Below are 21378 nucleotides of genomic sequence, written 5' to 3' on the forward strand. Positions count from 1 at the left end.
GGACTTTATATATTCAATCAAAGTATAAAATTTAACATAAAGCTTTATCTACAAAAATTTAGAAAAGCTCATAATTTAATAAGCAATTTCCCCCAATATGACATTATACTAATTATACAAGTTCAGTAAAGCTATTATTGGTACTGGAAAAACTTAGTTGAAGCATCTTTAAAATATCAGTAGCACTACTGAGATAACGGAAAATGTATTATATCAAGTTATCGCTGCAAGAAATACTTCATAATCTGCAATGTGTAGTTCACAATTGTAAGAACAGAATAGGCTGCTTTTTAATGAAAATCACTTGGTCCCTAAACAAACTACATATTTATTAATAAGACTAGATTACAACTGAACTATAAATATAGTTATGGCAAAGATGATTTTTTTCTAAAAGACTCCTCTCTACTACTGAGCCACATTTCAAAACCTTTTAAAGGCTCCTCTCTAGATAAATCCCAAAAAGATATTTGAACACTACCTATTTTCCTCAAAAATATGAACAGTCTTACCATCTGGAACAATTCCAGGCATGGACTGGTGATCACTGACATCTTTATTAACTGTCTGCTCCAGAAATACCACTTCATCTTCAGGACCTTCAATTTCCATTCCATTGGAATAATCTTGACAGAAAATGAATAACTCTTTACCTCAGGGTAAGTCTTTCCCTTTTATTATCCAAACAAAGAACCATGTCCTTATTCTAATGAGGATAAACTATCAAAAGCGATGTCAGTTTTTCTTCAGGTCTTACAAATGGACACTATAATGCATTACAAGATTGACTGTGTGAATATGTAAAACAAGTTCTACAAAGCTGACAGGATAGGTCAAAGGTAAAGGTAAACAAGGCCTTACGTTCAATATCAAGCTCCACTAAGCCAAAAGAACAAAAGATATACTTTTCATGTACATATATAGACAGCCAACATGCTCTTATTTTAAAATACCATTCTACCATTATATGCTGGTATGTTAGTAATTGTCATTTTCTACTTAAACCTTCTATAGATGATAAAATAGAACTTCCATATTACATTGATTGAAAAGCTATCTGTTATTCTTTGCCCCCTAGAATCTAATTATTGTGTTTATAACAAGAAACTCATTTTTTAAAAAAAAAAATCAAACTGCTTACTACATAAACAAAGTTAAAAGCTAATTCAGAAAAAGATAGCCTGGACTATAGGGGAAAAAAGGCTACAGCTAAAGAACTGTTGGTTCGAACAGCATAGCACACTTCTCCATTCTATACCTGGAATACAAGCTGGAAAGAAGCTGGACTTTATTTTAGTCACCAGAGTCAGAGGATCAAGGTAACAAAACCCCTTAAAGCTGAGACACTGAAAGCCACGTATAGTAGTACACACTTATAATCCAAGCACCTGGGAGGCTGGTGCTGTTCAATGAGTTCAAGGTTAGCCTGGACTATTCAGTGAGACTGTCTCAAATACAAAAAGGCAAAGGAGGAGAAAAGAGGCAGAGGGAAGAGAAATTTATGAAACTCAAAATACAGTGGGATTTAATGGTTTTTTTAACTGTATTATGAATGAAGTAATATGTTCATGACTAATCAACATTTTTTAAAAAGTGTACAACATACTCATATGCGCATGCGTGCACGCGCGCGCGCGCGCACACACACACACACACACACACACACACACACACACACACACACACTTACCTGTAGGTAGTTCAGGCATCTCCACTTCATTCCCTGGATGCAATCGCTCTATCTCAACTCCTAAGTGTTTACAATACATGCAGATATATTCTTCTTTGAGCTGAGACTCCAATTCATGATCAGTTGGTTTGTCACATTCTAAGTGAATCCATCTGTAGACAAGGATATTTATATAAAAACCTCTAATTTAAAGCCAAATTAGTACCTGCAGAAAGTCAATTGCTTTATTTAAAAAAAAAAAAAAAAAAAGAATGGTTTAAGGTTAAAGATGAGAAAAGGTTGTAATATAGAGGTTGGAAACTACCAAAGAATTTCAGAAAGATAAAGAAACTTATGGGCATCTATACAATGACACTGATATGTTTTTCCTTCCTTACTTTTAGCCTATCTTCAATTTTCTCTCAGTGCTAATTTCTGATCTCGCCTTTTATCTTTTACCTCTATGCTTCTTCATGTCTACCAGATTCATAAAAACGTAGTTTTCTGGGTATTGTAAAGTACGCCTTTAATCCTAGCACTTGGGAGCCAGAGGCAGACGGATCTCTGTCTGTCTGAGAGCAGCCTGGTCTACACAGCAAGATCTAGGCCAGCCGGGGCTACATATGACCCTCTATCACAAAACAAAACAAAACAAAACACCAGGCTCAATGAATGGCACACATCTTTAATCCCAGCACTTGGGGAGGCAAAGGCAGGCAGTTCTCTGTGAGTTCAAAGCCAGCCTGGTCTACAAAGTGAGTTCCAGGACAGCCAAAGCTATACAAAGAAACCGTGTCTCAAAAAAAAAAACCAACCAAACAAACAAACATACCGCAAGTATAATTCAACCAATTCCATCTATAACCGCACTCAGAGGAAAGGTACTGTAGAGTGACAAAGGGTTAGAAGCTTAACAGCACAGTAGAGAAAAGGATCACAAGAACCAACAAATCAAAAAAGCAGCTAAAGTGGAGCAGCTATTTCTTCTCACCTTTTACACATACTGCAGTGGAGCATGTCTTCCTGCAATTCTGGATGGTAGCACTTTCCACAGAAAGGACATAAATTATCCTGCTGTTGATAACAAGTGTCGCATATCAAACAGTTGTGATGCCACTGCGTACTAGATCGTGTGCCGCACTCTATACATATTCTGCAATTCTAGACCAAGAAAAAAGGAACCAAAGGATTATTATACATTTGTAATTGCAATTCAGATGTAAATCTTTTGGAAATGAACAAAACATTTGTGGATTATTCCTTACTTTTTACATCATTTATTTTTGAAAAGGCAATTTGTCTTGAATGGTGGCTGATCTCACATAACTGCACTGAAACCACAAGGAAGTTTTAGAGATTGTACATACTCAGTAAAGCAAGCATGAAAGAAAGAAACCAAAAACAGAGCAAGCCAAATTCCAAAGATGAAACACAATCTAGAAAAAGGAGGCAATCAACTACCAGAGAACATGCTCCTGAAGAAAACTGATCTCCCTCTCCCTGAAGTCACCAACTGCCCAGCCACTGGGAGACATGGTGCCCATGTCTCCTCTACATGTGGGCTTTGTGTTCATATGTGTTTACCAGGATGCATGAGTAGAGGCTGGAAGACAATCTGCAAGGCAGTTCCCTCCTGCTAGGTTAAGCTCATCAGGCTTCACCCTCTGAGGCAGCTGGCCTGCCTTCATAAATAAAAAGTTTAACATGTGAAAGTCCTGATTATGACAAACGAGGAGAGCTGGTCAATGAATGAGAAGGAGTGCTAGAGCCTATGTTCCCAAGAGGTCATGGCATGGGACAATGGCTTTTAAAGCCTAGGGAAAATTTTGGGGAGTGAAATGTGGTCTTAAATTGTTTTCTTACCTACTATTGGGTTTTTAGATATAAAGAAAGAATAACAACGAATAGAGGATCCTAACCAGGTAATTCCGATGAGAGCTGAGAATCCTCTGGGGATGTGTCCTGCTGTGTGTGATGCCATGAGGACCCTGCACTACTACAGCAATCTAACCATGAGGAAATAGCAAAGACAAAATGAAGACAATTCTGCGTTGGGAAAAAAAATAAGTAGGTTCTTTTAAAATGACATGTGAAAAGACAAGGGCCTCAGAAAAATCTTCAGAGGAAAGAAACAAAGGAAACAGTAACTAGAATGTCTACCATCACCCAGAACGGGGCCCTACCTAGGAAGGGGGACGCTGCATGCAACATTACATCACTCAAAACAGACGGTAAAACTGATGAGACAACTACACTGACGTTAAACTTCTGGAATCACAGCAACACTGTGCTTACGGAAGAATATTCATTTGAGGGCACTATGCCTGGCAAGAATATTCTTATAGACTGAAATGCCCAAAGCTAAAAAGGGCATTGTGTAGGGAACTCAAATGTCAAAAAGTGGCATGGGTGCGACGTAGCTCCTCTGCAGAAATCAATTAAATGATGAAAGAAAGGTAAAGAGATAATTAGAAGGAGCACATGACATTTTTTTTAAATCAAAACTACTAACAACAGTTAATCCAGGTCAAATGGTCTACATATTCTCTGTTTCCAAGTTTTCATTTAAAATAAGTTTCAAGTAACTTTATAAAAACTGTAATTCTTACATTAAAAAACAGGGAAAGGAACTCACCTGAATAATGGCATACAACAAAGTCTAGAGGACTGCCCTTCCTCTGCACCAGTGGGAAGCACTTCTTCTAGACCAGAAGGCCCTGACAGGAACACCTACTTGCCTCAATGAGAACATACACAACGAGCCTCCTAACGTTAAGTAAGTGAACAGATTATAACTAAAGATGTTTTAAGTTGATAATGATGAGATATAATAGATATTGATTTACATTCAGAATTTAAACATACCAAGATAGAAAAGATGTTTTCTTCAAGGCTACCAAATACAAATAGCCAAACACCAAGCATGTAACATTTATATAATTCCTGATTATACTGTATGTAGTTTATTGTATATATGTGTAATAATATAAATGTATATGTAAAAAATAAAAATATTTAATAAAAAAAGGCTACAGAGAAAGTTTTTTAAAAACAGATTCCGTGTCATAATTTGTTCATCTTTCAAATGGCTCAGAGAATAAGCTTTCCAGTTGAAAGCTGTGACAACAATAAGGGTATGTGTTGCATGGCAAAGAGCTTATTTGACATGTGTAGAGCCCCAGATCCAACCCCAGCAACAAGAAAAACGAGAGATAAGTTGGTACTGGCTGTACACTGGGGGTCATGCACGGGCTCTTTAACAATCCCATCTCAGGAAATCCAGTATCCTAATGGGGTAACTCAACATCACTGAGGCAAGCAGGTGTTCCCTTTAGGGAGATCTAGTCTAGAAAAAGTGCTTTAAAGATTTTTACAGATCCCATCTCAAAGAGGCAGAGGCAGGCAGGTCTCTGTGAGATCGAGGTCAGCCTGGTCTACAAAGCAAGTTCCAGGACAGCCAGAGCTACACAAAGAAACTCCATCTCAGTATCCCTAAATGTTTGAAAACTTATGTATGCAGTGGTACACTCAGCTGTACCATGTGTTACTGTCATGCCGGAGGGGGATGGCAGAATATGATAGGGATCAGATCAAAAAGAACAGGGCAAAAGAAAGAGGGGTGTGAATTATACAACATTTCACAAAAAATTACTAAGATAATGAAAACAACAACAAAGGTAATAATTTAACAGAAAAGTTATCTAGCTATTAGTTGAGTCTAAAAAGAAAATAAAGAACTAAATATTCTGTAAAGCTAACGAAATATTTAAAAATAATAAAAACAAAACAACCTCTCCAGTTCTGTGAATGGCCTCACTACAGACTCAGTGAGCAAATGGTCCAGCCATACTTAACTATGCACGCCACTATGAGGTCCCGAAAACAATCCTAAGAATTACCAGAAGTAAAGATCCCAAAGAGAAAAGGCACAAAAATTAAATTTAAAAATATAAATAATTAAATGGTGGGGGGGAGGGAGGGAAGAAGGGAAGAGGGCAACACAGAGAGGGCTACAATGTGTAAAAGTCCCTCTCCCTCACCACCACCACCACCACCACCACCACCACCACCACCACCGTCATGTGGCTCCTGGGGATTGAAAGTCGATCACCATGTTTGCAATGCAGGTGCCTTTACCCACTGATCCATCTCATAAGTCTTGGAAAAACTGTTTCTAGAGTATAAAGTCTACAGTAGGATGGAAAACGTGTTTCTTTCAGAGGATTTGGATTTTTAAAAAATAGGTAAATGAAGACTCAAAAAACAAAACAAAAATAAAAACCTGAAAGTGCTGTGAAGTTGGAGTTTACAGAAAAGATACATATTCTTTCTTAAGATGTAACCCAGCTTGGACTTGAACTGATGATTATCCTGTCTCATGCAAGGCAAGCATGTATTTTGACAATGAAATATATTACAAATATATGAAAATATAACAAAGTTTAAAGTTTAATTTGATCAAGCCAAAAAAGCCAACATTTTTATTTCACCTAATCTGAATAGTTAGCTACTAAATTGTTTAAAATGAACATTTGAAATGGCACAGAAAGCTGTACAATAAAAGGATGTTAAAATATAGCATTCAACTAGTGAACAGGCTACTTGCTCATGGTACTGGGTAAAGGTCCAAATGTGGAGTAGGGGTAGGGCTGAGGGGCAATTACACAGGATAGAGTCGGTTTTGGTTTCTAAAAGACTGGCCCCACCTGTTTCCTAAGTTTAGTTAAGGAAGGGAGGAAAACACAAGGAGAAACTGATAGAACTAATAGAAGTAATTAATTGTATTAGTTTTTGAATCAGCTAGTCAAAATATACAATAAAAGGGTTTTACCTAGCAAGAAAGTAACAAACACAGTTTTTTAAAGTCACTATTACAAGTGTGGAATCATTTGCTTAAAAGCCTACATGATCCCACGGGCCTGCAATCCAGCATTTCTGAGGCTGAAGTAACCTATAGTTTTACCACCAGCACAGCCTCTACACCAAGTTCCAGGACAGCCAGAACTATATGGTGTGTGTCCCTGAAACAAAGCAAAAAACCAACAAAAACCCTCTACATTAATTAAATTCTGAATGCAACAAAAGTGTAACCTCATTTCCATACATGAGGTCAGGCTTACACACAAATAGGCTCGGATGCAACCATAGCTATAATCAGTTATAATCAAAGGTAAATTTATAGTCTATTCTGTTTCCTTCAGAAAGGAAAGAAAATAAGTTATGAATTTACCTTTGTATTTCAGAAAAGCTGTAAGGCAAGCCGAGGCATGTAGCAAAGATCAAAGTATAAATACTCCAAGTGCTGTGGTTTTCTCCTTCGCTGGATCACCAAGAGAACAGGAACAGCCAGCCTCTCATCTAGGCAGAGAAGGACCCACTTGGGCCCACAGGCTCCACCTCCCAGGTAGCCACACCTGAGCAGAGTTACTTAAAGCATCTTGTTCTCCAGGTGATGCCCTTCTGTTCACACTCACCACTCACAACTCAGCATCCCAGCTACTACCTAACAGGGCTCACTGGGGCTCTCCCTAAACGCTAGATAGAATGCAGCCTCCAATGCCGGGTGCCAATCCTCCCCACAAGAGGACCACTCCCCTCTGTGCTTTGTCCACTGCTACACAACACACAGACTGAGCACCTTCCTCAGGCTTATTACCTTAACAAGTGTGAAGGCCACTAGAAAGCAGTTCCAAAGAGGCCTGCTCAAGGTAGCTGGCGCCTCCCCCCACAAGGCACCTCTTCCTCTCCCCACAGCAACCACGTGCCTTCAAGTCCAGGTGCTGCCTCTACAGCATCACGCCATGCCTCCAAACACATAATACACTAGCCAATAAAGCCAAGAGTCGACAAGCCAGAAGCCAAAGGGACAAGAACATGGGGCTGCTGCAGGATATTTCAGAACATAACTCTACCAAAAAACAAAACAAAACAAAAAGCCTAGGAACTGGAACTATTTCATATAAATAGTGAAGCCAGCACCTGTGATCCCTGCAGGAGAGGCTGAGCAGCAGAAACACTAAGCCAAACTAAGCTACAAAAGGAAGACCCCGGAGAAACAAAGTGGGGAATGGAGGATAAAAATAATAAGGGGGGGGGGGTATGATAATCAAAATAAAACTTAACAACTGATGTCAGGGATGCCACAACGCAGACTTATGGGCTGCGTTTATTTAGATTAATCTTTGGTGCTATCAAAGATGTAAAAAAGAGGGAAATTTTTTTAAAAGTCATGGCAGACAGACCAGACATCTGGACAGCACAAGAACACTCACCACTGCAGTCAGTGTCACCATCTTCACAGTGTGCTCTTGTCTTGCACATACCCACTTTATAGCAGGTGAACTGCCAACAAACTTCAGTGCAGAACAGTGGAAACAATGGATGGATGGATAGTCCACTTGTTACAGATTTAGTTATCTCATGGTATTGATTCTCTGAACTGGAAGTTTTTTACATAGTTTACATATAACAGATAAAAAGCAACTCTTATCCTGCCACCCTCAACAGAAAGCAGATGGCTCTCTCAAGGAACAGTGGCAAGAAAATGAAGGGCCACTCTGCCACTAACAAGGTGGTCACCAGGCGACCTTCACAAGCCCATCCAGAGTGGGCGGCAAGAAGTATCTGGAAATGTGTCTGAAGGAGATAGACACTCCAGACCAATGCTGATAACAGGTTCAACAAAGCTGAGTAAAAGGAGTAAGAAACAACAGTCCATACTGTGCCCATGTGATGAGATGTAGAGTCACCAAACAAGCTCTATTCTTTGGTAACCTGTGCCCCTGATAACACATTCAAGCAAACAGTCAATATGTATAAAAAATGCTGAGTGTCAAATAAAATAATAAAACTGAAAAATGGGGGAGGGGGAGTAAGTACAAACATTAAAAAGTACCTATCAGATAAAAACAAACCATTAAAACAATAGAAAATATAATCACAGCATTTGTCTAAGCCTTCAAACCAAGAGATACTAGGGTAACAGAGATGACTGTACTTTCAGCACTAAAGAGGAAGCAGGAGGCAGGACAGCCTGTGCAAAACAAGACTATCTCAGAGACAGAGACACTTAGAAAGCATCTAAAATATAAATATCAGAGTCAATAATTACTTAACAGTACCTATCACAGGGTAGGAAGAACCTTAAAATTGCATGATTCTAAATATTTAACACAAGTGTACTGGTAAATATACAATAACAGGTGTATGAACAGATTCAACAGTTACAGAAACCTAACAAAAGTGGTAATCAATCTAAATACAATGTATCTTGTCTCTGGGCTATAAGTTAATAAATTTTAAAACATATGTTTTTCAGTTTCCTCATATGGAGAATCCTACTACTTCAAAAAGTGTCTGGGAATGCTGATGAGCAATATAAAACTAAGTTCTTTCATGAAACATCATACAAAAAGTTAGGTGATAATTTCATACCACATTTTAATAACTGTCCCAATTTATAAACAACTCAAATGTTTGCCAACAGGTGATGCAGTAAAAGCAAAAAGAAGAAATAAAGGATTATGTAAGTATCTGTGTCTCTAAAACAATTATGTAAGAGTCAAAAAGACAAGTTGTGCGGTAGTTGCATACACCTTTAATCCCAGCACTCAGGAGGCAGAGGCAGGTGTTCACTGTGTGTTTGAGGCCAGCCTGGTCTATAAAGTGAGTCTAGGACAGCCAGGGCTACACAAAGAAATCTGTTGGGGGGGGGGGGTGTCAAAAAGCCCCACCAAATATAAACTACTTAAAGGCATTTATACAAACTTCTAGAGCATAAACAGTAGTCAGTTATGAGAAAAACAAAGCTACCTGGAGAATGTGCACAATGATGGTGTGGGGAGGTAAAAGGGGTGGGGTAATCAGGTGTGGGCAGTGTGGGGAGGGGAGGGGGGAGGGCGTGAAGAGAAAAGGAAAAGTGAGGGGGTATCACTGAGACAAGGTAGGCTACAGGAAGGATATGAGGATATCTCTAGTTAAGCCTCCTATACATGGAGACTGAGGAGGCCACCTTCTAGCCAGACAGCACCTATAGTGGTGGGAGGGGAGCACCAATCCACCTACAACCAAAATTTACCCTGCCTACAAAAGGTACAAAGATAAGGATAGAGACTGAGAGAATTTCAAACCGATGCCTGGAACAGCCTGAGAGCCTCCCCATGAGAGAGAGCCATCCCTGACACCATTAATGATATTCTGCTATGTTTACAGACAGGAGCCTAGCTTAACTGTTCTCTGGGAAGCAACCCACCCCCATGCCCACCTGCAATGGCTGATTGAATCAAATGCAGAAACGCACAGCCAAGCACTAGATGGAGTTCGGGAGTTTGGGATGTGGGGGCAGAGGAGACAAGAATGCTGCAAGAAGACCAACAGAGTCAACTAACCTAGACCCAGAGGAGCTTACAGAGACAGAAGCACTAACCAAAGAGTATGCATGGACTGGACCTAGGGCCTTAAACATATGTAACCAATGGGCGGCTTGATGTTCCTGTGGGTCCCCTATTAAGTTGAATGGGTGCTATTTAAGACATGGACTCTGTTGCCTGCTTTTGATCACTTCCCCTAACAGGGCTGCCTTGTCTGGCCTCAATGGATGAGGATGAGCTGAGGTAGGTTTGGGGGGGACTTCCCTTTTCTGAGAAGAGAAGGGTGATTAGGGAAAAGAGGGTAGAAGAAAGAAGGAGAAGGGGGAGGAGACTATAAGCAGAATGTAAAATGAATATTAAGTTAAAAATAAATTTTAAAAAGGAAAAAATTTCCAGGTGGCAACAAGAAGTTTTTTTCAGGCAATGAAGAGGACTCACTGTAAGGAAAATGATGACTGCTTCATGGCAAACTGCATGTGTCAAATTACAGACTTTTAAAATACATAGTTTCTATGTATCAATTATACATTAAAAAAAATCAATAAGCTGTTCTTGTAGAGATGATGACAATAAATAGATTAGAACAGGAATATGGTGTCAGCTCTTTATGCAATATATATAAAGGATATTTAAAAACAAGGTAGGAAACCACTTACTTTGCATTTCCAGCCATTGGTTGGTACTGATTTCATAATGGGTTGTAGACAAAAAGTATGATACCCTTTGTCACACGTATCACATACCAGCATCTTGCTATCTTCTCCCGATTGTCTAAAAAAACAAGATAGTATTATCGTTACACCTATGCTGTTACACAAGTATGCGTGAAGAAAACAATCAGTTCTAAAAACTGCACAACCCATAAACACTGTCTCCTCTGTCTTTGTATAGAATAGGAAAGAGACTACCTTCCATCATGAATCCAGAAAGATCATCCTACGTAAAGCTTTCTCCTATGGATAGCTTGCCTTAGTCATTTTAGATTCTTACTGGGGTGGAGGAGGTGTTAAAACTCCAACCATTCCTTCCTCACTTTTTTTAAAACTCTAATACTCTTTTAGCGGTAGCTATAGCTGCTAGCCATGCTGTGTTGAAAGGAAGAAACCCTTACAGGATACACTGGAAAGACACCTGCACATAACCAAAGGGGACTGAGTCTGATGTCACATTTGTGTGACACCACACATAGATCACACTCTGATCTGTCATCTGCATCCACATTGTTGTTTTCTAAATTATGTCACCCACATATTAAGTTTCAAGTATAAAATAAGAGTGAAAAATCATCAAAGATCACTATGAGGACCAAATAGAGTACTAGTTCAAATGCTTAGAATGTTCCTTAAACAGTATGTATTAAATATTTTAAGAAAAAATTGGGCTTAGAGGGAAAAAAAAGAAAAAGCAACAGGAAGGCCACAAGTATCTGTCCTGCCAAAGACCTCATCAGCCTCTCAACAGCCTAAGCCCATAAAGCCTATAAAAATAAATAAAATGAAAACCAGGACTAGCAAAATGGGTCAGCAGGTAAAGGCACTTGCTGCAAACCCTGACCACCTGAGCCCACATAAAGGTAAAAGGAAGAGAACCAACTCCACAAAGAAGTTCTCTCGCTAGCGCTCTCTCTACCCCTCCCTCCCCCCTCCCCCCCTCCCCCCTTCTCTCTCTCACTCCCTCTGCACATGCTGCCAACTATGAATAATGAATAATAATTGAAATTCTAAACACTTAATGAAAAAGGAAAAATAATCCTGTTATTAGTTACAATTCAGAGTTTTTCTCCAAAGACAGGCCCCTGCTCTGCAAAATCATCTCTCTTGATGCTTAGCAACTCATTACTTATTCTCAGACACTAAGAATTTAAGACACATTGGGGGGGGGGGGGGGACGACACAGGAACTTTAAAATAAGATTTGAAGAATTATGAATCAAACCTAGGAATAAATAAACAATCAAGAGGAGTGTCACCAAGGCCTCCAGTTATTATTCAGTTTACCTTCTAACAAGTTTTATCTCTGATATCTTCAACTACATGAATAGACGTGAGGACATTTCCTATTTCCTCAAACCCCTTATCAAAAATGAAGTAAAGCAGCGCACACCTTTAATCCTAGCACTCAAGAGGCAGAGGCAGGTGGATCTCTGTGAGTTCCAGGACAGCCAGGGGTACACAGAGAAACCCTGCCTGGGGAAGGAGTGCGGTGTTGAACAAATAAGTGTTAGGTATATTTTCCCTGAATTTTAACTAAGTATGAAAGCAAACAGTTTGATTTACTCCATGATTCTAAGGTGCTGATTCTAACTGTTCTCCTGAAATAATCAATAAATCAGACTTACTCTGGCAACACTGGGCCTTTCTCCTAGTTACAAAAATGCTGTGTTTGCAACCATTTATGTCTTGCTGAAGATGTAGGCAACATTTTCACAAGATAACTCTAAATGCTTTGTTTCCACAGCATGCTTTGGGTTTTTTGATGTTGTTGTTGTTTGGTGTGTGTGTGTGTGTGTGTGTGTGTGTGTGTGTGTGTGTGTGTGTGTGTGTGTGTGTGTGTGTTTTCAAGTCAGGTTCGCGCTGTGTAAGCTATGTCTGTCCTCGACTTTGTAGACCAGGCTGGCCTTGAACTCACAGCAATCCGCCTGCCTCTGCCTCCTGCGTGCTGGGATTAAAGGCGTGCACCACCATGCCCGTCTCATGCTTTGTTTTCAACTGTACTAAATAGAATCTACTAGAAGTAACTGTCTTTCAGATGAACAAGTAGTTAGTAGAAATTGCCATCAAAATTGTCATCCTAGAACAGAAATTCAAATAATGGAGGCTCGATGCTCAGCTTCATTATCCTATTAAATCTCTTCCCAATTCCTCTCAAGAATAAGTTTTGTTTCTCTGACCTTTATTTTAAAATAGTATCATTTATTAACAAATTTGTAAGCATGGTGAGTTTTGCTTAGCTATGCTTCAAAATAATAGAAGTCAGTAAATGTCTAGTAGTGTAGGACATGGTGAAATTAGTATGACTATCGCTTGCAATATCAATACATTTTACCATAGCTCATAAACCTTTAATACCTAGCAACAAGGTCTCACTAAAACTCAATACAAGCCCTTGAGTTGAAATGAGAAACTTACTTGCAGTTCTGGCACACTTTGCACTCAGGACACTGCCAGCCCGCACGCTTTAATGGAGTAACAGCTATATCCAGGCACATCCCATGATAGTGCTGACCACAAGTAGTACAGAAGAACTGATCTAAGAGATCTCCCGGGCTGTCACACACTGCACAGTTGGCATCTTCCTTTGCTATAATTAACAGAAAACAATGAAATTGTTGTATTATGATTTAATATTTTTCTAACTTAACAATTTAAAGTCAGTTGAAGAGAAATTACATAAAAATGTCCCAGACATTTGAAGTTATCCACATTTACCAAGTCAGAGTAAGGTTTCAATTAAAACACATAGTGTATTATAACTTAAATTTAACCACATGGAATTTTATTATGTGATTCTGCCTATATCTATTTGAGACCATGAGCAGTTCTTATTTTACACTTTTAATACCAATGGCAATCCTGGTCATTTAGTTAACACTCAGTACACGCCTTAGATAGAACCAAAAAAGAGGGCAGAAGGAAGGAGAAAAATCAACACAGACACATGTAGCATTAAAATAAGCATTTTATTCATATTAAATTCTGGGAAACTTAAAATCAAATAATATAAAATTAGAATGTTAATATCAATTAGATTAATGTGTTTCTTAATTGAAAACAGACTACTCCAAATCAATTTAGGGTTTTTTTAATATCAGAAAATATTTTATGTAGGGTATTACTGAAGGAAGGTGTGCCTGTGTATGCACATGAATACAATTCATACACTAATTAATAAACTATATTGATTTCCAGTTATAAAAGCATTAGTATCAATATACTTATGGACAGCATTCATCCCTAAAATGGACTAAATAATGCTAACAGTTCATTTACTATTTAAAACGAAAAAGTAAGCATGAATTGTGCTTTTGCCCTATATACCACTAAATCTATGTATGTTATAATGTAGAAAGTGAAACAGGGTATTTTAAAGCATATCAACACTAATAATGTAAATATGCCACTATAACAAATTTAATAGGCAAGGTTTTCTCTTCAAAGTTTGGCCAACCAACGTAATTTACTAGGGTTAAAAGCACTCTCTCCCTTCTTTGCAGGTCAAGCATCATAAAAATGAGTGGTAATCCATTCCCTTTACTTACACCAGAGGTCAAGAACATTTTCCTGCTAGGCGCTGTATAGAAAAGCAGGTTTTGTAACTCATAGCAGTCTCTGCAATACAAGTCTTAATTTATTTTTTATTCACAGTCTTTTTTAAATGTGAGCAAAATTGCTAGATTGGAGAAATTACAAAAACAAGTCCTAGAATTTCGACAGCAGGTGGCACCCGACAGGAAATCTAGCTACGTAACCACCTTGTACCTGAAGCTACCTTAGTAAGGCTACTAATAATCACACTTGCTTTTTAGGCTGTGACTTATTGACACTTATAAAAATTTACACTGTTAAGCACCCTCACATTTACACTTCCCTTTCCATGACAATTCCTCAGTTTCTCCTTGGGGAACCTATAGCATGTGGTGGGGACTATACCTCCTTAACCACTTTCCATACTGGATACCCTAGAATGCATCTTGATGTTTCCTTATGAACTCAGCATTTCTGCTGTACTTGTATAAACTTATTTGATGTTCATAAAACGCTGATGCTCCAAAATTTCTATTAACAACCCTACACTACTTGTATAAACCTCAACCATTTATTATCAAGCCTTACACAGCTCAAAACCAGATGTTCAAAAACTACTAAAATTCAACATCTCTAAAATATACTTTTAAAAAAATCTTTATTTTCATAAGAATGGATAAAACCAGAAACTTCATCATTTTGCTATTAACATCTCCCTAACGCAGAACACTTCACCAGATCCCAATTCTTTTATATTTTCCTTCAATTTTTATAGTATAGCCCATAATATTTTCTTAATATTGTAATGTCTTGTAAGCAAAATCATCTCTATTAATGACTCTATTCTCTGTAAATAACCATCTGGATATGCAAAGCACAATTTCAAAATCCTAAGTGTAATCATCATGTTCTGCTTAAACTAAGAACCAATCAATAGGGCCAGCAGGACAGCTTAACTGTCAACAGTGCCTGCTGCTCAGATTGGCTGGCCTAAACTAAATCCATGAAGCCCCTACGGAAGAAGTAAAGAACAAACAACACGAGTGGTCCTCTGGCTTTCACATACACACATGCACATACTCGCGTACACACACCTTGATACATGAATGCCACCCATATACATGCACATAAAATAAACGATGCTTATTTTTTTGAACTGGAGCTATAGGTGATGGTATAAGCTTGAAATCTCAGCACCCGAGAGGTGAAAGCAAAAGGAGCGAGCAAGATTTCAAGGTTGGCATCAGCTGCATAGCTAGGTCAGAGTCAGCTTGAATCCCAAGATATTTATAGATTATAGCAGGGGTACCATAGTTTACACACACACATAAATCTCAGTACCTCCCTTTTAAACTAAAAGAAAAGATGGAATTTAACTGAATGTTCCCTTTCTCTATATGCTTGAAAGAAACTTATGTTAAATAATTAATCAGAACACAACAGTGTAAAGCCTTGAGGGACAGAAAGCTTATCGTTTTCTGCTTTGTACATCCAATAACTCAGGATAAATCAAGTCTTATTTAAATATATTTTAAGGAGATGGCTCAGTTTTCAAATCACTTTTAAATGGCTCTTTACTTGTCAGGCATTTAAAATAATCAGTGTAGTAATAATTTCCTTTTTTAATAGAGGATGAGGGTTTTTTTTAATATTAAGAAAGAGTCTGAGGCCAGGCATTGTGGTGCACACCTTTAATCCCAACACTTGGACAGGCCAAGGCAGGTGGATCTCTGTGAGTTCAAGGCCAGCCTGGTCTACAAAGTGATCAGGACATCCAAGACTACACAGAGAAACCCTGATGGGGGTGGGGGGAGGTGCTAGTATGGACCCATAACCCTATGCACTTTGAAAAGTCAATCTTTGATTTTAGGTGTCCAGGAAAACTTTAAAATTTAAAAGCTGTAGAACTGCCTAGCATTTACAAGTGCACTGCTCTAACTTGCCACAGTAGTGGCTGATACATATTCAGCCCAAATTGAGATGTATACTCACTAACTATAAAATACACATGAAATTCCAAACTCACAATAGGAAAATAATCCATTATTTAAAACTTTTGTATTGATTACAAGCCTAAATATTAGTATTTTAAATAAGGTAAGTAAAATAAAATTAATCGTGAGTATTTTTCATTCCTTCAAGCACGCTATCAAATATACCATCACCAACACAATACTAAACACACAAACTTGTGCTACAACAACTCTAGATATTACTGTAGAAGAAACTGCTGTTTGTTTTATACTGTTTTCTCAGTAACTCTGTCATGGCAATCTTGTCAAAGAAACACATCAATGTGATACCAAAGACAATAGTAACAAAAGGCACTATAAAAAGAAATACACAGCTACCTCTGGCTTTTACATGTATGCCATGGATACAGCCCTAAATTCTCTGACATTTCTTTTCATTATATTGGATGACACTCATAATTTACTTTTTCTAAATCATTTGATGGGCAAAACACACAGCAGCATCCTGCCCATCAAGAAAGGCAAGTGGGATCCTTCATATCTGCAGCTTGTGTGAGGATGGAGGTAGGGCAACATGGCAGAAACACAGGCTGATCCCACTGACCACCCAGTCTAGCCAACCTGTGAGTTCTTGATTGGTGAGAGACTCTGTCTCAAAAGATAAGCTGAAGACCAATGGTAGAAGACACCCACATCAACCTCTGACCTCTTCTATGCAATGCACTCACGCCCCAAATTACAGGTGAGTGCATATGATAGGTAATCAGAAAGACATACATTTATAGTTCATTGTTTAAGATCTCCAGGGAATAGAATTTACTTTACTGTTCACTGGTCTTACACCTTTGGCTTAAAGACAAGGAAGAAAAGAGAAAAACAGCCTTGCAGAGTATGTTTACACTCCTAGGCTGCTACTCTGAAGTAATCTTTACTATTTTCACTACAGCATGTAGTATCCGCTTACCTTTTACTCTCAGTATGGAGTCAAGCCCTAAGTAATACTACAAACCAGATTAGGTGCTCACATTTGGAAAGGTCAAATTGTGGCTCACATATAGAAAGTGCATATTCTGGGGACCGGGGAGTATCACTGTCACTCTCCACTGCTTTCATACTACTCCAGCCTATAATTTCCTTACTTCACATTGGCTTCATACTTTTGTCCACGTATTTTAATGAGTCTCCGTAACTCTACTTTGGAAGGTACAGTCCCAATGATCTCTGTATTCCATCTTTAAGTGCCAGCATGATCTCTTACCATCACAATGCTAAGGACACGTCATCTTACCGGGTCTTATAGTTCATAATTTGACACGCTGACTGAAGTCCAGTAACACTAACAGTACATATGTAGAACATGATCATCAAAACAAACAGTGGCACAACTAATTACTGAAATTTCTAAAAATAATTAACTATATAAATAATCCTCATAGTAAATGTAGTATATGGAAGTTTTTCCTCTTCCAGAGTAAGTGGGCATAATCTAAAACACTGTTAAACTTTAAATCAATCATTAGTTTAAATATAATTTGAAATTACAGCTTGCTTTAACTATAACTTAATTCTGGGTAGCATGATTATTGAGTATAGATAAAATTAGGTACAAAGCAGTGATAAGAAGGTAATGATCATTTTAGTTAAACTATTTGGAATTACTCTGAGTTAAGCCTGAAGTAACTATATTTGTATTTTATAAATCTGAAAAAGATTTGAAAAGAAAACTCTTTGAAAACATTGCTAAACACACACAGAGAGATGGGCATGGATTAAAAGATTAATACATTGGTAAGAAATAGATAAAAGCTAAGAGGTAAAAGGTGATCTAAACAAGAATGACTAATCTTGAAAACTTCAGAGATGGAAATTAAATTTGCTAGGAGAAAAGAAAATTGTCCCTAAACTGTGCGTGCTCTTTAGCTGAGAAATGACTCAACAAATGACACTGGCTATGTAAGACTGGGGACAGACATTCAGTCCTGGAACCCATCTAAAGATGAAAGAAAAGAAATCCGCTTCCTGCCTGTCACACGCATTTGCATGCATACACATATACATAATATAAATTAAAAATTGTTAAAGCAAAATGTGTGTCAGTTGCACCCATAGAGCAAACACAGACTTTGTTTAGTGATATAGCAGACTGGAATTATAATGTTCCGTGTGCATTAAAACGCAAACTTAAAACATTTTATTACAATTTTGAAATGCAACAAACACCACTGCAGATCTGAGATAAGCAAGGAGGCCAGACTGTGAAGAAACACCAGAGCTGTCAGCCCTACTATCAGGTCAGCAGGGTCACACAAGGTGCCAGGCAGCGTGTGATGTTCTAGAGATAAGACAGAGTCTGACCAACCTGGAGAGATGAGCTTTACATCTCCCGCTGACAGTACACTTCGGCAAGAGACACTGAACACTGCATAGCCCTTAAATGAGCGGCTCTTTTCAGTCAATAACACAGTTAAAAACATTGTATACTCAGTATGCCTTCTACAGAGGTTTTTAAAACCTTTTTTAAATATAAGAGTTTAAAATATGTGTTTTTTTAATTAACACCAACAAAAGTACTGGTTATAGATTTCATCTTTGAAAGAAAGAAAGAAAGAAACAAAGAAAGAAAGAAAGAAAGAAAGAGAGCAATCCTACAGCAACCGGGTGTAGTGGCACATTCTGATAATCCCAGCCCTCAGAAGGCAGAGGTAGGCAGATCTCCCATGAGTTCCAGGATAGCCAGATCTACAAAGTGAGATCCTGAGGGAAAGAAGGGGGAAAGGAGACCCTTTGGCAAAAATTTCTCAGGCCATTTTTAATATTAATTTCTTTTTTTGTTTGGTTGGTTGGCTCTTGTTTGTTTCTTTGTTGTTTTTAAAAGACACGGTTTCTCTGTGTAGCCTTGGCTGTCCTGGAAATCGCTCTGTAGACCAGGCTAGCCTCAAACTTGGAGATCCACCTACCTCTACCTCCCAAGAGCTAAGATTAAAGGTGTGAACTACTACTGGCTAATACTAATTTCTTATTCTAGAGAATTTCTTATTACCTTTTAATACAAGTAAAGCAACTCCAAATTCACATGTGATATTTTAAGTAGCACCTAAGTGAATTTACAACTTACATCTTTCAGGTGCTTGGTCAATGTGCTCTGGACAAAGAAGGAAGAAGTGACTGAAGTCCTGAAAGGTGCCAGCCCCTGCAGCACACGGGTAATGGTACATCTGGGTACACTTCTCTTCACAGCATTTGATAGTGGCTCCAAGGTGTTTGCAAAACGCACATCGCTGGAAAAGGAGAGAGACCAGTTTACAGAACTGTAAGGAAGGGTAAGTAATATAAAGAAATATCTGTACCTTACTACTGAAAAAATGGGAATCTGAAAAAAACAATACAAAACAAAACAAAGGAGCAGTTAAAATTACTAATGGTTCCAAGACAGGTGTGGTGGTGCACGCCTTTAATCCCAACACTCAGCAGGTAGATCTCCAGGCAGACCTGGTCTAGGACAGCTAAGCTTACACAGAAAAACCCTGTTCATTCATATTATACCAATTCCTATTTTAAAAGTTAGTATTTCACTTTACCTTGTTGAAAATATTAAGCTAAAGTGGTTTTTATGTCATTCATTGTTATGTTGGTAGGAAAATTTTTCGTGTTTTGTTTTTTCAAGACAGGGTTTCTCTGTGTGGCCCTGACTGTCCTGGAACCACTCTGTAAACCTCATATTCACAGAGATCCACCTACCACTGCCTCCTCAGGTAAAATAATTTTTAAAGCAGGTTTAGGAACTAAGGATATTGGTAGTGTTTGCAGAGATGAAGGAAGCCCTGTGTTTGAAACCAGCAAGGCTACAAGAGATCTTGTATGTACGTATGGGGTTGGGGTAAGGAAAATGGCTCAATGGTTAAGAGTACTTGTTCTTTAAATGAATAAACCAAGGTTAGATTCTCAGTACCTACATGGTAGCCCCAGTTCCAGGGGACTCATAGGTATGCATATAGTGCATATATGTGCATGCAGGGAAAACATTCATACACATATACATATAAAAGTAAAATAGATAATTTTTCATAAAAGATAAAAGCCAGGCTAATAATAGAGGGGAATGGAGGGTAATAGTGATTATGATGGCAATAATAATAATATAAAAAACCTACAAACTTAACTACAACACTTGGTTTCCAGTTCTATACAAAAGACAAGAATCATCTGGGAACATTTCATTTTGCTTTCCATCTTTTTTTATTTTAATTTTATTAATTTATTCAGATTACAAGTCCCATCACTTGTATCCTCCCGTTCCTCCCTCCTTCCTGCTTTCACCCTATTCACCTCCTCGCCCACTATATAGTCATAGGCTATCAAGTCTCATCTTGGTAGCCTGCTTATTCTTTCTTTGAGTGTTATCAGGCCTCTCCACCAAGGGGAGGTGGTCAAGCATGGAGCACCGGTGTTCATGTCAGAGTCAGTTCCCTCTCTCCACTGTCCATTGGGTAGATCAAAGTAGGGGTTCAATGTTTACTACTTGTATTGTCCTTGGTTAGTGCAATAGTTTGAGCAGACCCCCTGGGGCCCAATCCACCCATTGTGATATTCTTCTTATAGGTTTCTAGGACTCTCTGGGTCCTTCTATTTCCCCATCTCCTATATTGCTATATTGTAAAAAGCAAAGCAACAAATAAAAACATAAGAAGTCACCACAAATTATCTAATATTTTACTTGCTCTATTTTACTGTGAGGATTTCTCGGTTGCTGTTCTATAGATTATTAAAGCAGAGAGATGTCTGCCAGGCACATCCTTCTACCTCAGGATTTGTGTCTTTACATAACTAATTTTTTTCAAGGTAGGCCTAGATCTACATATTCTCTCGCCACCTATAAAGCCAGGAGTCCTACCTAGCATGGTAGTACATAGCTTTAATCACAAAGAAAGCAGTAGCAGGTAAGTTTCTGTGGTTTTAGGCAAGCCTGGTATACAGAGCAAGTTTTGTTAACTATAGCCAGAGCTATAGAGAAAAAAAAAAGGAGGAGGAGGAGGAGGGAGGGAGGGAGGGAGGGAGGGAGGAAGGAAGGAAGGAAGGAAGGAAGAAGGAAAAAGGAAAAAGAAGAAGCCTAGAAATGCTTTGACA

The 21378-nt window shown here is 38.4% G+C and overlaps 1 protein-coding gene across 11 annotated transcripts in view; it reads right to left on the minus strand.

Moving 5' to 3' along the window:
• Window positions 1–21378, minus strand: part of KMT2C (lysine methyltransferase 2C) — a 216604-nt gene that overhangs the window by 97676 nt on the left and 97550 nt on the right. For all 11 annotated transcript variants that reach the window (XM_084787762.1, XM_084787759.1, XM_084787767.1 and 8 more), the window contains 6 exons: window positions 19370–19532; window positions 13166–13337; window positions 10695–10809; window positions 2661–2830; window positions 1691–1842; window positions 513–626 (listed from right to left, as the gene is read on the minus strand). In XM_084787762.1, coding sequence (XP_084643888.1) covers window positions 513–626; window positions 1691–1842; window positions 2661–2830; window positions 10695–10809; window positions 13166–13337; window positions 19370–19532 — 886 coding nt within the window. The remainder of the gene's footprint in view (window positions 1–512; window positions 627–1690; window positions 1843–2660; window positions 2831–10694; window positions 10810–13165; window positions 13338–19369; window positions 19533–21378) is intronic.

The sequence above is a fragment of the Acomys minous genome (assembly GCF_964271855.1).
Source record: "Acomys minous genome assembly, chromosome: 6".
NCBI lineage: Eukaryota > Metazoa > Chordata > Mammalia > Rodentia > Muridae > Acomys > Acomys minous.